This window comes from Tyto alba, unplaced genomic scaffold (genome assembly GCF_018691265.1).
Source record: "Tyto alba isolate M040663 unplaced genomic scaffold, T.alba_DEE_v4.0 Super-Scaffold_20, whole genome shotgun sequence".
NCBI lineage: Eukaryota > Metazoa > Chordata > Aves > Strigiformes > Tytonidae > Tyto > Tyto alba.
Genome location: NW_024881283.1, coordinates 9117733 through 9134533, shown reverse-complemented (window position 1 = coordinate 9134533; position 16801 = coordinate 9117733). Strand labels below are relative to the sequence as shown.

General features: G+C 47.6%; 1 protein-coding gene across 7 annotated transcripts in view; it reads left to right on the top strand.

Annotated features, from left to right (window-relative positions):
- CSMD2 (CUB and Sushi multiple domains 2) overlaps nt 1-16801 on the top strand; it is a 314323-nt gene that overhangs the window by 194546 nt on the left and 102976 nt on the right. For all 7 annotated transcript variants that reach the window (XM_042793851.1, XM_042793852.1, XM_042793853.1 and 4 more), the window contains 7 exons: nt 1903-2041; nt 2794-2981; nt 3373-3561; nt 3776-3892; nt 9830-10045; nt 12378-12566; nt 16615-16784. In XM_042793851.1, the coding sequence (XP_042649785.1) occupies nt 1903-2041; nt 2794-2981; nt 3373-3561; nt 3776-3892; nt 9830-10045; nt 12378-12566; nt 16615-16784 (1208 nt within the window). The remainder of the gene's footprint in view (nt 1-1902; nt 2042-2793; nt 2982-3372; nt 3562-3775; nt 3893-9829; nt 10046-12377; nt 12567-16614; nt 16785-16801) is intronic.

Below are 16801 nucleotides of genomic sequence, written 5' to 3'. Positions count from 1 at the left end.
AACTCATTGCTGCAAACATTCGTGCACACACACGCACCTTTGGTGCGTCTCTGTCAGCGTGGTGCATCAGTCCTGTCTAATGGATAATTTTGCGTTTACATCTCTTTGCCACAACAGTTAAGATAGCTAACCCAGAAATGAGGGAGATGAGTTGAATTATAAAGGCTTTAATACAGATTTCAGAGCTTTTTCATAGTTCTTTAAAGCTTCTATTATGGAAAAGAGAAGAAGGAGCTCTTTAGAAGTGAAAAGTCTTCCTCTGCCCTCTGTTCTCAGGGAAGTGATGCCCTGACCTGGTATTTACAGCAATTTGAATAGCAAGTACTGTGCTATGGAGAAATACTGCTGTAATATTGTGAAATTTCAGTAATTGGTCATGCATTGTTCAAATGGATGAGCAGCAGAAATTGCACAATCTAGTCCATTGTCTTTCAGATTGAAAGAAGAAGCTATCGATTGCCTTCAATAACTTTTATATAAGAAGAAGCTGGACTTTTTTATGTTCTTGTATAATTTTTCTTTTGTGAGCAGCTGACAGTGAAATGTCTGTAGGTTTGATTCAGGGGTTCCATTACTTTCACGAGCACGAGCCTTTAAGTTTATGTCTTTGTAAGTGTAGAAGGGAAACATACATTAAATAATACACTTCTAATCAACTTTTATCTTTGGAAGCTTTGATGACCTTCTCCTATTAACTTGTGCTTTTTTCTCTGAGATGACAGTGGCGATTTCTTTGACTCACCCTTCAGTATGCACCCGGTTAAGTGTACATTTTAATTAGCCTTTTTAAACAAGGAGGAAGTATATAGATCTAAAGTACTGTTTAGCGCTTGAGAGAATTAATGGGCTAGAGAGAGACCTAGAAGAAAGAGTTGAAAGATGAAGTCCTGACAGGAAACTGTGTAGCTTTGGGGCAGGGAGGAGAGCCTCTTGTTCACAAATAATTGGCTCGGATCCAGTTGGGATCAACTGGCTTTCACCTGGCGTCCTTCAGATCAGCCGCGAAGGTTTTAGGTCCAGACTCCCCCCGGGTATTTGAGGTCATGGCAGGTGTGCCACCCCGCGGAGCTCGCGCCGGGGCTGGCCCTGGGCCGGTGCTTCAGCGGCTGCTCCGGAGGAGCCGGGTCCCCTCGAGCGCCCGGCCGGCGGCGAGCGCTGCGGGACGATGGGCTCGGTCTGTCCCGTGGGAGCTCCCCGAGGCCGGGACGGCAACGGGCTCGCGCTGCCGTGGGGGACGTGCCTGACCAGCACCCGCCACTCAGCGGGACGTGGGGCGGCACCGGGGTGATGGACCCTGCAAAGCGGGGGGAGCACGAACTCACAGGAACAGACGCGTTTGATTTATTTTTCTCTTTTTTTTTAGAGGACACTACGTTGCAGTTATTTATGGCTCTAGGATTTTGTACCTCTGCTCCATCGTCCTTTTTCCAGAAAAGATAATAATACGCCTTCAGCTTCTGCTGATGGCACAAGGGACCACAATGTGGAACAAATGCCATAGTCTTGTGATGTCCCTTGTGGTAGAAAAGACATGACTCAATTACCAGAGATACGAAAGATTTCCTGGCACCTGCAGCTACTGAAATGCAAACTGACCTTGTGGTTTTCTCTGGTTTTATATCTAATAATTATTATTATACCCCGTCCCCTTAGAGCCACTGCACAAGGTCAGGCTACTGACTCCCACAGACGCAGTAGCAGGCTGCTACACCTGCAGTTTAACTGGGAAAGGCAGTTCCTCACCACCTAGTGTTGTTATTTCATCTGACTCCGATGAGCTGTAACGCGTGAGAACCACAATAATGCAGGACAGCACTGCCGGGTGGGGAGGGCTACGTCCGACCGTGCCGCAGCTTCCGTGATGATTTTCGCCTGAATTGTGCCATTTGCTTTGTCCCCCAGCGCCGTGCGGGGGCCACCTGACGTCGCCCAGCGGAACCATCCTGTCCCCGGGCTGGCCTGGCTTCTACAAGGACTCCCTGAGCTGCGCGTGGGTCATAGAGGCCCAGCCGGGCTACCCCATCAAGATCACATTCGACAGGTACTCGCCCCGGGCTGCTCAAAAGTTTCTTAATTGCAGTTGTTTTCGGTGGTTCCAGCAGTGTTGGGTTGGAGCCACCCCCGGAGGAAAAGGGAACAAACTGCTTAGTGCTGTGTTTGGCAGTGAGGCTCTCTCTTTCTTTCTTTTTTTTTTTTTTTTTTTTTTTTTAATTTATTAATTAACTCCTGACAAGACGTTAAAATTCACTTAACATTCAAGAAGAAAAGGTGGAAAATGATGATTTTTTTTTTTCCCCTTCTTGTTTTGACTAATTCCTGCTAATTTGCAGTGCTATTTTAGACGCACGTAGGACACATTTTCAGAGGCTGAGCTCCCACGTGTTCGGCGTGCTGGGAAGAAGCAACAGTGGGGATCTGGCTCCTGACTCAGGAGTGCCAAGTCTCTTGACTTGCCCTGGATTTCCCTGTGTGAGGAGGACTGTGCTTTCTCGAGCCCGGGTCCGTGTGTCTGAGAGGTGATTGCTCACGTAGCATAAGGTGCTTGTTGCTGCTGAGGTTGTTCGGTGTCAGCAGATGAAGCAGGTGAAGGATCAGAAAAAAACAAAATGCATAGGAGGGGAGTGACGTGTTCCCAGTCAGATGCTCGGCCAGCCCGAGGTCAGGCAGTAGGAACAGATCCACACACGGCCCCGTGGCCTGTGCTGCTTCCTCGCCGTTACAGCTCACAGGACTGCAGTGGGAAAAAATTAGCAGTGCTGTTTTTTCACTGACGTATTCTTGTGTCCCTTTCAGATTTAAGACAGAGGTGAATTATGACACCCTGGAAGTGCGAGATGGCCGGTCCTATTCTTCCCCGTTGATAGGTGTCTATGATGGGACTCAGGTGCCCCAGTTCCTCATCAGCACCAGCAACTACCTCTACCTCCTCTTCACCACTGACAAAAGCCACTCTGACGTAGGCTTTCAGATCCGATATGAAAGTAAGTGCGAGTTATTCATGTAATTATGTGCTCTCCAGCAGCACAATGGACTCAATCAGAGGCCCATTGGACTCGCTTCTCCCCTTTGCCAGGCAGCACTTTGACAGTGATTGGAGAACATGAAGCTACAGCAAGTGAAGTAGCAGTTTCGGCTTTTTGACCGTCTTGGTTGTTTAGAGTATTTTTTATTTTAGCATCTACAGAATATTATTGATTTTAGGAGGCAGAGTTGAGTCCCTCTGTCATTTTCATCCTCTTCCTTGGGGGATAACCAGTAGGAGTATGAATGAGCTCATAGGAGTTGGACTTTCAGCCAGAATTAATCACTGCACCTTGCAGCAGGCTCCGCAGCCACCGAGTGGCCTGACGCGGGTGGGTTTGTTTGCCACAGCTGTGAAGCTCCAGTCAGACCACTGCTTGGATCCGGGGATCCCAGTGAACGGCCAGCGCCACGGGAATGATTTCTACGTGGGAGCACTGGTGACGTTCAGCTGCGACTCGGGCTACACGCTGAGTGACAGCGAGGCGCTGGAGTGTGAGCCGAACTTCCAGTGGAGCCGGCCGCTGCCCAGCTGTGAGGGTAAGACCGTCACGTCTGCAGGAGACGGCGAGCCCTGAGTTTGCAGATCTACTGTGAAAGCAAAGCAGCAATGGTGAAGTTCGCAGTGACATTTGCTCTGTGTGTTTTGCTTGATTTTGGTGGGTTGGGCTTCGTTTTGCCACTCAGAAGAACCGGTATTGTTCAAGCTGATGATGGGTTTTGAGTTCTTTAATCCTTTCCTTTTTTTTTGCAGCTCTATGTGGAGGTTACATTCGTGGTTCCAGTGGTACCATCTTATCCCCAGGCTTCCCTGATTTTTATCCAAATAACTTGAACTGCACGTGGACAATAGAAACATCCCATGGAAAAGGTGAGAAACCTTGGAGGGGTTTTAGAGATGGGCTTGGAGGATGCTGGTCAGTACGAGACAAATGCTCCCTGTGTAAACTCAAGAGTTTGTCTCTCAGGAATGACGGGTATTTGTGTGCTTGGCCAGTTGCCATTCTTACCATCACCCCGATGTTTGTCTCAGGACAAGATGTAGAGGGTTTTGGTGTCACATTTCTTAATCCTTTTGAAGTGGAGAGGATTAAGAGGGAAAGACGGTCCCGTATCAAACCCCCTGATCTGGGAGCCTGTGCCAGGCCTTATCTTCAGTTTCAGACCTTTGCGGCAGCATCCCCTGGGCAGGTTGCTGGTGTTGGCATATCTGCTCTTGCCAGTAATGCCACACAGAGCAAAAGGGAGCTGCCGCTGACACCACTGCAGTGCTGTTTGGTACTTGATAGTACTTTCAGCCTTATTTTTCTTTGTGGTGCTGGATCACTATCTACGTAACCTTTTACAGATTGAGAAGTGGAAGCATGTAGTAAATCATTTGCAGACATGGGACAGAACTCGGGCTCTCGGGTCCCAGCTCTGTCCCAGCTCTGCAGCTCTCATTTCCCCACTAACTAGGAGTATTGTCAGCGTAGAGGCAAAGTGCAGATCTATTTAGTCCAATCTCCTGTGCAGCACAGGCTAATCTTTTGTCTTAGTGGAACACTTCAAGAAAATGTATCATTGAGGATTAGAGAGCAAGCTTTATGTACACAGGTGGGAGGTAATTTCTCCTGATGCAGTCACTATCTCCCTGGGGTAAGCACAAAGGGTATAAACCCTTTACGTAACTTTATGTACTCTTATATAACTGTCTCGTCGTACTGGATATCAGCACGACAGGAGCTATCATGAGCCAATTTTGCAAATACCATTTATATTACAGCAAATAAACTTGTCAATGAACAGCACAGTGCATTAAGGGAACCATCACATGCTGTGAAAAGTATTCTGTTGAGTAGCAGCAATCCACTCTTCATTAATCCACTCTGCCTTGGATTCAGCTCTCCGATGAGACACTGCATTATCCTGGAGCTAAGCACAACACAGCAAACTGACACTCTTTTATATCAGGAAGTGCAACTCTGATGGCCTGTGTACTTTTATGCCAACATCAGAAGAAATTCTTCTGGCCGAGCTAAGCAAGGCTCAAAAAACCACAGTGTATTTTCAAGTAGTGGAGATATGTCTACGCAAGTCTAGGGGCTTTTTGTCCCCTGCCCTGTAAAAGATCCTGCTGTGGCCAATTCGGTGGTACAGGAAACAGCCCATCCCTTGGAGCAGTTCAGGATGACGCTGTTCTGGATCATCCAAAGGATTCAGTCCTGAATTGGACCCTCTTGAACTGGCCCATGTTTGTCACACAAAAGGAGAAGCTGCGTATTGAGCTCTCTGGAAAGCTGGTCCTAGCTTTGGCGGCCTGAAGCCTATGAGCTGCTTTGGAAATTCTAGCCTTGGCTGCAGGTAATGAATATTAGAAAATCAAACCACGAGCTGCTCTGTAAATCCAGCCAGTTGTAGTGAAAATTTTTAGGTTTTCAGGCCTTTGACAAGAGTTTCAGGTCTTCTTACCAATCAGGTTGTGCTGGAAAGGTGAGGGTAAGATTCTGAGAAAAGAAGTTGAGTGGAATGGAAGAATCTCTCACTTTAATGAAAATAGCATGTTTGTATTGTGTTTTGTTTGATAGTTTCATCCCTCTGCTTATCCACTGCTGGTATCCTTCCTTCAAGGTTGTTCTCCAGGAGCTCGTTGGAGATGAAGTGCAGCACACGGTGGGATCCTCTCCTGGCTCAGGAGCCCATCTGCAGGGCATCGGGCCGCGGCTGCCAGCGCCAGTGCTTTGTCCCTGGGCAGAATCACCCTGCTCGCCCTTGGGCAGCTTTCTGGACTGGGAAAGCTTCAACCAGGCAGCTGCTTGGGTGCAGGCAATCTCCAAATCCAGTTAGAGGTTAGGGCGAGAGGAGGGGATAGATGGAGGATGTTGTACGGTTCCGTAAGCTGGCATATAGCCAACTTAAATGTCAGGAAAACCTCTCCTTCCCTGTCCCTGTAGTTCGGGCAAATTGTTTATTTACCAGTGCAATGAAAGGAGGAGACAAACAAAGATAGATGTTCTTTTCTCTAATGTTTTGTGGAGGATGTTGAAGTGTATTTAGATGCTGGGCTGTGTTGGTGGGAGTGTACGTACACACACATACGTACGCATCCCTTCTCTTGCAGCAATATTCTATCTTTCTTAGTGATCTACTTTCCCAGCTGTCGCTGTGTTAAACTGCTGTGTAATGCATTGCAACAAGCTTCTCCCAGCTCTTCTCAGCATTCCTGCGAAGTTCCTCTTCTCATCCTTCGGTAAAGAGCAGTGGCACAGAGTGATCCTGAGTCAGAGCAGTAGCCACTGAATTGGAATGAATTTAGTCCTTGGGGAACAGAGCAGGCTTTAAAAAAGACACAGCCCAACCCCATTCTTGGCTGACCTCATCGGCAGTGCACTTGCAGTGCAGGGTCTTCTCTCTGTGCTTCATCCTTGCCTTCAGTTCCCCGTTCTTGGAGACCCCTGGGTGCATCAGTGATCACTGGGTAAACTTGGTGTTTGCTAAACCCAGAAGCTATAACAATCCTGCTGCGAGCAGGGGATATATTCACGTGATTTAAATGTTTGCCACTGTACCTGATTTTTCTTGTTCTAGTTTGACGTTTCCCACACCCGCTTCTACTAATGCCTTGCTGCTTGGGCTTGCCAGCACTGCTGCTGTCCCAGGCCTGGGAAGTCTTTCTGTTCCCATAAAATAGAACAAGAGTTCAGGGCTTGAGCCTCCCAGTCCGCTGAACTGTTCCCAGGTGAGCCAGGGACCGAGCAGGCACGGTCTGCACCATCAAAGCTGATCTCAAGTTATTCACTCCCGGATCTTTATGAATATCTCACATGTGGCCAGCACACGAGTCCCCTAATTGAAACAAGTTGGTTGCTGTAATAGTTACTTTTATGTGACTGCAGACCCTGATTTACTTTATGGACTCATGAGCTGTACAATTTGAGTTTAAAGGCAGCTTAATTTTCAAGGTATTTAAATGCTTAAATAGAGACTATTATTTTTAATCTGAGAACTTCAAAGTGATTTCTTTTCCCTATAATTTGTTTTGTTGTTTCTTTTACAGAGAATGGAAAAACCCCACTGAATTTGCAGAGACATTTTGTGCCTCAGTAAATTTCAGACCAAAGTGAAGGTTTAATCAGTCACAAATCCCTCAAAATGAGTTTATAATTAGCCCTTATGGCTACAGTTACACAACCCTTAACTGGCTCTGCTGCTGGAGAGGCCTTGTGCTCTGTGATTGGAGTTGTTATCTTAAAAGACCTCGAGTCAGGGGCTGTCTTCCCAGTTCTGGGGACTGAATTATGCCTGTGTTTCTCTGGTGGTGTGTTGATTTTGGTGGGGTGATATTATTTCCGTTCCTTTGATTGGGTTTTGTAAAACCAATGGTATAAATTTACTGTCAGTTGATAAGCAGGGAAAGCTTAAGACGTTTTGTATCCACTGCATCTCACTGAGTTTTCAGGCCAAAGCAGGTCATATCTATTTTCAGTTGACTATACTACTGGTAAGAATAACAAACATTTGGAAACGGTCGGGCATTTCCTACCTTCCTGGAGATTTGTGGGGGAAACGGTGGAATTAAACATTTTCTGCCAGGCTCCGTATAATATTTACCTGGATATAAAGAAGGAATTGTCACACTGGAGGTTAACAAGGTGCTGTGAGCTGCTGTGCAGGGGTTAACGATAGGGAAGAACCGGGCAGCTGAGATGACCCTGTGAGCCCTTCTTCCCAATCCAGTGATTTCCATGGGAAAGGCTTTGCATTGGTTACCCGCCTCTCTGACCTTCATTTCTTGGAAGGAAACTGCTTGCACGTGACCAGTAAACCTTCAAAAAGAAATTGCATAGACATAAGGATAAATGGAATATTCAGAGTTATAATTTGATGCTGACAAAAACCTGTTGGGATGGATATTAAATCTCATGCTCCAGAGCTTTAATCAATCTCTAGGTTGGTCTCATCCTGATCTCCAGAAATTAATGGAGAACGGGGAGCAAAGAGAAGATTATTCATCTGATCCTTATTTACAGGTTTCCTGGGCTTGCTTTTGAAGCAGCTGATGCTGTACTTTGGCAGAGATGGGATGCAGAGCAAGACAGCCCTTGGGTCTCCCCAGGCTGGCAGGCTCTGCGTTGTTAATCACTGGCTTAAATGAAATAACTTGGCCATGCCACTGGGCACTCCTGATGCGTGCGAGGAGGTAGGGATCTAACTGTGACTAATGAAGACCAGATTATAGCACTTGTGTTTGCGTGGAGGAGTCTGTTTCCCTGCAGATAGCCCTGTCGAGTTAGCAGGGTTAGGAGGAGCGTAAAGCCCAATTCAGCGTGAGCGGGGCCTCGGGAGCCTGCCCCTCGCTGCTCGGAAAGTGTGCAAAGATCTTTGGGTGAAAGAAGCCATATAAATGTAAAGAGGCTTTTTTTTGACAGCTAGGCATCGCTTTAGCTTGTTAACTTTGTGTGAGGATAATGTGACAGGCTTTCTGGTATAAGATCCTGCCTTGCTTAGCTTTCTGAAAGCTGTCGCTGCCATTTTTTGTTTTTCGAAGATGGAATTATTTTCCAGAGAATAAATGTTTCTAATTGCGTTTGAATTCCAGCATGAAAAATCACCTAGCTGGAGACTTTTGCAAAAGCCTGAAGTGCTTACTGTTTTGTGTCTGTAGGTGTGAAGGATACTTTTAAGTAATCTATTACTCCTGTCTTGTTCATTTATAAATGCAGCAAGGTCACCGCCTTCTCGCCAAAATGTTTCCAATTGCTGAAATTGAATTTGGGAGAAGAGACAAAACTGTTTTCCCGTGTTTGTCTGTTCTTTCTGTAGCCAGATCTGATGCTGGCTTTTATTTTTGTCGGTACAATGTGGGTAAACGTATAGGATTCTCTTTGCTTCTGTTAGGGCTGGCAAGACCTGGGCTAAGCACCCTGCCTCCGCCTGCCTTGCCCGGATCGGCGAGGGCCGTGGGCTTCCCACCGCCCGCCCGGGAGGGGACAGCAGGCCCTGGGTGGGGGTCACGAGCAGGGAAGGGACGGCAGCAGCCCCCCCCCTCCCCGCAGGACAGGGCAGGGCTGGGCCCTGGAGCACGGTGCTGGGGGGCTGCTGGCCACAGCAGGGTGCTGGGAAGGGGGGAGCAAGGCTGCATCGCACGGCCCTTCCTTGGGAGATGCAGGTGGGAGGCTTAGGAGGCATCTGCGGCTGAGGAAACACGGGTCTGTCCGTGCGGGATCGCTCCAACCCCCGGGGACCGGCGCTCGGTCCCAGCACGGGGAGGTGGAGGACGTCCCTGCAGTCACACTGCTGCCAGACTCTGTCTTCTGGAAAAGCCTCTCTGACCTTGATACTTGGCTGAAGTCCTGTTTTCCTATGTATGAATTCCTTCTGGAACATACTTGGTTTCGTTGTTTTCAAATCCTCACAACTCCAGCTTTTGCTGCTCTTGCTATCTATCTAAAGGTCAACACTTTTAAAATGAAATACTCCTCTAAGCTGCCAGGCTCGGTCCTTTCTGCTGCTGATCCGTCCCTCGAGCGAGCCTGTGTCATCTCTGTTCCTGTGTTACAAAGGCACACCAACTGGAAGATCTTAACTGCCTTTCTCTGTTCTGGGCATTGTACCATACCCTTGTTTTACTTTTTTCATCTGCTTCCTTTCTAACATAAACATGTCCATGGCTTTCAGCCTGCTTTTCCTTCTCAGCTGGGCTGCTGTGACTGGGAAGCAGGGAATCGGTACTGGTGGTGTCTCTGGGAGAGGGGCTTTGGCTCTGGGATGAAGGGGTGCCGTACAAACACTGCTGGCTGGAGCCATCTCTGTTTTTCCTCCCCTCCAGGTGTGTTCTTCACCTTTCATACCTTTCACTTGGAGAATGGCCACGACTACCTCCTGATCACCGAAAATACCAGCTTTGTTCAGCCACTGAAGCAACTGACAGGCTCTCGGCTCCCGGCCCCGCTTAGTGCAGGGCTCTTTGGAAACTTCTCTGCACAAATTCGCTTCATCTCAGACTTCTCCATGTCCTATGAGGGTTTCAACATCACCTTCTCAGGTAAGAACAGGGCTGGACAGAGACTTCATTCTTTCCCTTTCCTTCCTACTTTTTTGCAAATCTTGGGAATAATTTGCTCTTGGTGCGGTTGCATGTGATTTGGATCACTGATGATCACTCCTCTTGTTACCCTAATAAATTATTCTGGCATTAAACCACGGTATGTCCCAAGAAATATTCTCCTTGCAGTCCCCATATTGCCAGAGGTAGGAATTTTGTCTGTCTTGAGCTCCAGTAGATGACTGGATTGAACCCACTGGAATTAAATCCCACTACAGACGTCATTGCTGCTTTCTCCCTCCTCACTCAATCATCTTTTCTGCTCTTTTTATGGACAGAGTTTCAGGCCACATTTTCTTGGGGTATGCTATTCCTCTTTCCTCCAGATCCCTGCCTTCTCTGTTTATCAGAGGAAAATCACTGCAGTAGGTACCGCATTTCCAACATGGGAAGCTGGGACAGATGGAACCTTTTGGAAAGGAACGCTGAGCAATCTGGATTTCTTGGATAAGGAGCAAGGCAGAGCTGGTCACTCCCATTGTCCGTCTGGTCTCTCTTTTTTGCCTTTGGTTCAGTGCTCTGCTTGATGCTCAGCCAGTGACCCAGCCCCTGCAGCCAGCTCAGCCTGTCCGAGATGTAGGACATGCCTCGTGTAGCCTAGGCCAGGCTTCCATGAGCCCACTGGCATTGCTGGGGAACTGGAAACAGGGTTTTCTCTTGCTGGGCTGGCTCTGATTAACCTGCTGTAATAGCAAATGAAAGCAAGCCTCCTGGTGCACGTAGCAGGGCATCAGGGGACGCAGGATTTTGGTGACTGCAGGAACCCTTCTCGCCCGTGCCGTGCTGTTGAAGACCTGGCTGTGCAAGACAGCTTCTGCCCCAGTAACTTCCAGTAAGCCGGTTCAGTCCTGCGCTTACTTAAGCCGAGCCACTTCTGATGCTGGCTTCGCCTGTTTGTGATTATCCAAAGTGGGTTTTTTTTTCAAATGGGATTCAGGATTTTCAGGAGTCGTCAGTGAAAAGCAGCGTGTGCGTGGTGCTGTTGGAGGGAGGCTCAAAGAAAGGCAAGATCATCACACGTACATCGCTGTGTGCGGGTAATCTGGGTTTGAAGTGGGCAAGGTGCTTAACTGTGTCCTTTAACCTGAAGTCCTACAAATGACAGCCAAAGAGTCTGCCTGTGCACACGTTTCAGCAAATGTAATCTTTACTGTCTGAGTGCCCCGACAAGCCATTCTGTAAAACAATCAGTTAATGGACAAAAGCTTATCTATTGGTGCTGCTGTTCTCTGTATCTCAGCATTATCTTCTAGTCCTGAGGGCAACAGCTGCAAATTCAGCCTGCTGGTGTGGAAGAGAAATGACTGTTTTTGTTGTGGAGCTCGGTGCTGATGTGCTTGCTGTCTTTGAGGGACAGAGCTGTTGCCATAGATGCGGATAAAACCTGCTGCACTGAGAGAACTGGTTTCCGATGCCTTTGTTCTGGCCTCTGAAATCAGGGGTTGGCATATGATATTCCGTGGAAACTAGTCAGAAAGTTTCCAATTAACTTTCATTTTGATGGGGGAAGAATGGCTTTTTGCCTCAAAAACAAAAAACAAAAACAGAACCACAAAATATCTAATTATAACTATTATTTTGAGTGTGTTTGGGGACTTCTTTCTTGTAAGATGAAAATGGGAGTCAGTTATATTTTTACATTATTTTAGATATATACGTACATACCTCGTACTTTGCAGATCTGTTATTTTTTAAAAAAAAAAAAAAAACAAACAAACTCAAAACAGGTTTGCTTTAAAATGTTTTGTGGTCAAAGACATTCATTTGGCTATTAGCCATAATGCTACATGACCTTTCATTTAGCAGCAGCTTAAATGTTCTCTTCCATTCCCCAAGAAAGATGCTGTGTTCATTCATTTTCAGGATTAGTAATGTCGAGGCAGCAGAAATCTCATCCAGATCAATTCATCTTCATTTGACTAAACCAGAGGGAGAACGACAAATTTCCGTCGTGTTTTGTTACCACTGATATCACTTTCTTGTTTGTCTGACAGCACTGACAGAAAATGAGACCTGTTGTATTTTGAGTTGATTTAAATCAAGATCCTGGCGACACCCCTGGGGCTGCATATTGAGAGTGAAACCCAAGTTGTTTTTCATGGCTCGGGATGTCTTGCATGGATGCTTCCTTTGCAGAGCTTCACTGCGGCTGGATCAAAACTCAGAGCTCCCTCCTCATCCTCACGTTCAGGGACTGGGGTGCCCTCACCGGGGAGAAGGGAGTACGAGGTGACACCCTGCCGCTCCCCAACTGTCCGTTTGTCCCTTGTAGAGTATGATTTGGAGCCCTGCGACGAGCCGGAGGTCCCAGCCTACAGCATCAGGAAGGGGCTGCAGTTCGGGGTGGGGGATGTCCTCACCTTCTCCTGCTTCCCCGGCTACCGGCTGGAGGGCGCGTCCCGCATCACCTGCCTCGGGGGGAGACGGCGTGTGTGGAGTTCGCCTCTGCCAAGGTGTGTTGGTAGGTGGTCATGTGCTTTCATTTTGCTTAGTTGGTTGCACTGTGCTGGATTGTCTCGGTGGGCAGGGGTGGGTGGCAGCCCCCCCCCCCCCCCCACCCCGGGGATGGCATCTGGCAGCTCGCAGGGCGGTGGGGGCGGGGATGGGGGGGGGAGAGGGAGCTGGAGGGAGTTTTGTCAGCCCTGTGGCTCTGCGGGGGGACAGGAGGGACAGGCAGGAGGGCCGCAGTCCTCTCCCGAGTGGGAGCACACCCAGTGCACGGCCACGCTGGGTCTCACACGCCGGCAGAAGCCCCGTGTCCACAGTGCTGCGACCGAGCCCCGGTGACTGTACGAGTGAATGAACCGCGAGCCGTGGGAGACCCATCGTCCCTTCTGGAAGGGTTTCTGTAAATCAGCGTGGTTTTAGGGCCATCCTCCCTTTGAATCGGAGTGCTGTAAAGCTTAATAGTCCAGACATATGAAAGCTGCTTCTGGGTGGGTGATCTTAAGCAATGCAAATGCCACATTCGTATGGATGTGTCTGGGAAACCCCCTCTGGCTTTTACCCTTCCCTTATCCTCAGAGGTTTCTTGCACCTTACACCTTTCACTTCCACCTAACCATCACAAGTCCTTTTTGCATCCCCTCCAGCCATTATTTACACTAACAAATAAATCCTAAGGATAGAGAAGAGGAAGAGCTCATCTGCAGCGCTGAGCTAGGTTCTGGCTGTCGTCCCTGATGCAGATGGGCCACAGACACTCTTGTCTGGCAAGGTCTGCAGAGCACCCCCTGCCCCCCTCCCCAGGACCCCCCGGGCATAACAGGTAGCATAAAAGAACAAAAGTGGCAATGTGCTACAGCAGGAAAGCAAGAAAGAAGGATGTTTCAGACCCTTTTTCATTTAACATATTTTTTTGTTGTACGATTTAATAAGTAGGAAACAGTTCAGTCCTCTGCTGCTGCCTGGCTCACCCAGAGCCATGAGGGATTCATCCGGATGGGGCAGACCAGATCTCTTACCTGTGTTCACTCTGGCAAAGCCTGCTAGGTAGATTTTCCTGATCTGTTTTAGTGACCTTTGAGGGCCATTGCAAGGAGAGCATCCCAGCAAGAGCCAGTCTACTTTCTCAGTCCATTGCATCATGTCATGGCAAATGCATTTCCCAACACTGCTTAATGCTTAGGTCACAGGGTTGCATCATCCTGCTGTGACAAGCAGCCTCTTCAGGGCATGAATAATAATCAGGTTGCAGAGAAAGCTAATCAGGGGAATAGAAATCAGAAAGAATCATAACAAAGCTTTAAACATGATCCTCAGACATCATCAGCAAGTGGACATACTGACTTCCATTTGCCAATTCCCTGCTGCAGCTGGCTTTGAATTAGCATGTTGGTTTTATAACATTGGGTCAGATTCCCTGTCTGGTGATTTGCGCAGAGCTCTGGTGGCAGAGTGACAGCTTTTCCACACTGTCCCTGCTGCACACTCAGATCAGTGTGCTTGCCCTGGATATAGATGGATATTGGAGGCTTTAGCCATTAAGATCACAGGAGATTTAATTGGTTTTGTCAGGCAGCCCAGACACTTTGTATTCAATTCCTGTTCTAGAGATGGGTCTGGAGAGGAAGGAGAGCTGTTTGTTCCTCTGGCCACCCCCTGTCCCCAGGGTAGGAATGCTCCCCACCGACTGCTACTCCAGACCAGATCCCAACTGGTGATGTCTCCAGCATCATCCCTGGGTCATCTGTGCTAAAGTGGATGTCCTGCTTTTCATATGTGGCAAGAGAGGAGGAGAAAGTCACCTCCAAAGCACCTCCTCTTGCTGTATCTGCTGCTGCTTCCTCCCTTATCCCCTCATGCTTTATTGGAGGACCAGCAGAGGTGGCAGAGTCAGTGCAGAAAGCCGCTCGTGCACCGTGATGGTTCCCCTCAGCTCCAGCGACTTTGTATGCCGTGAAGGATTTGGGAAGATGAGGCAGAGCTAGCTAATCAGAAAAGCTGTTTTCAGGGCAAGTTGGAGTGGCTGTCCCCAGCCGTGCATGCAAAACACCAGGACTCGAACAGGGAGCTGGTGTTCTACAGCTGTAAATCTTTCAGGGTAAATAGGCGGGGAAAAAGACTCGTGGTTTGCTCATGTGGGAGCTAATCAGGGAGTAATGAAAAATCCTAAGTACATGGTGATCGCAAAGCAGTTTTACGTGTGTTGGGGGATTGTGTATATATGTAGCAAACAGGCTGCGATGGTCCTGGCTGAAATCAGGCACTCGGACAGGGCGCCAAGCGCCGGCAGCATGCGTTCTTGGAGGAGGACGACATCCTTTGGATGCCATTTTTTGCAAGCAGGCCCTCAGGCTGGATGCAAGTGGGGCAGACTTTTGCTTTCCTCCCTGTGCTAACAGCAGGTAAGAGCTCACTTTCACGTCGTGCCGTGAGCTCTGGTGGCACTCGGCGCTGTCGCGGCAGTACTGCTGCTTGCACTCGGATGCACTTGAACGTCTGCTGCTCACTACTTCATGCGGTGAAGACATGCCTGTAACAGTCCTCTTCGACTCACTGTGGCATGTCTTTATGAGAGGGAGATTGTGTCCTTAAAAGCTTGCAATTAAAGTACATAATATATGGAGGTAAGGGGTGGTCGTTGCTATTTTCGGGAAGCGTTAAACTGTGATCTCCTGACATCTAAGATAGGTTGAACCGCCATAGTTACCATCTTTCTTCTCAAAAGAGGATCTTTCTGCCAAGTTTTGAGCCACACAAATCTTCTAACTTTAAATTTGGCTCAAAATCAAGCGCTGTTCACACTACACAGAGTAGAAAAGGAAGCAGATCTTACTAGAAGAATGTACTGGAACAGGGATGGACTGCAGGTTGTAGTGAATAACAACACGGAAAGGACTCTTTCTTTCCTTCCTACCTTCCTTCCTTCCTTATTTTCTTCTTTCTAAAATCATGGCTGTTTGTAACCTGTCTTGGGATGTAAACTCGTCTCAGGGAAGGGATAAACAATTGCAATAACATTATCTACCCCTGCCCTTCCAGTTCCCTGAGGATAGGGATTCCCACATCGGCATCTCCTCCTCTGTCCCCAGACTCTTGTCTTTTGAACGAGAAAGGTCAGTTTTGTCTATGCCACAGAAAAACCTGAGCCCAGTGTGGTTCATTTGAGTGGCATTTTGGGAGGAAACAAAGACATGTAAATTGGAGCTTGTTTCTGAAACTGAGAGGCAAAAGGATCCCTGGTTTTCTGTCTTTTTTTCTAATGGGAATGGATGTAATTGTTAGCTGCAAATCTGGGAAGGAAAAAACACAGGGAGCAAGGGGACAAGAGGTCCTTTAAAATGCTTTCAAATGATGAACTGGAGAGCTGAGGGCAGCATTAACAACAAATAAGGTCAAATTTTGCCCTCTGAGCTTTCAGGAAATTATTTTGGGGAAGATTTTGAAATTCAGACTTAGCTTTATCATTTGTAATTATTTGGAATTTTCACTAAGCATGTCTTCCTACACAAAGAGCTCTGGCACTTGCAACACATTGGTACCAGCAATCGGTGGTGTGCTGTATTCACTGTTGAATGAATACCACGATTTTTATATACTATATTTAGGTATAGGATGGGTTTTGTATAAATATGGAAAAGACTTTAAATACTTCAATCTAACAATATTTTAAAATTTTCCTTCTGGCTCACAAATCAGGAAGGAAGATAAACCCAGGCAGTGCTTTGAGCAGGTGGTGGCTTTCCAGGGATTTTGGAAGGTTTCTCTGAATCAGGTCCCAAGATAGCATTTGAGCACACCAACCTTCTGTGACTCAGTTTCCCTGTCCGTATAAGGAGAGGGTATTGGTCTCTCTCGTAGGGTACCTGAGTTTTAATGATGATAGAAGTGCTGTTAAGTACTGTTTTGTTTACTGACTGCACTTGGAAGTAGAGTCCATGGGTGTGTTGGCAGAAGGGTATAGGAAGGAGTGAGCATCTGTGGCTGTTTGGAGGAATCACCTGCATGTGTTGAATGGCTAGAATATACATGTGGTTGTTAAAATGTGGTTTTGTGTCTTTATATAGCTGAATGTGGTTCATCAGTAACTGGAACCCAAGGTGTTCTGCTGTCCCCCAACTATCCAATAAACTATAACAACAACCATGAATGCATCTACTCCATCCAGACCCAGCCAGGAAAGGGGATCCAGCTGAAAGCCAGGACTTTTGAACTGGAGGCAGGAGATGTCCTCAAGGTAATTCTTCTGTCTCT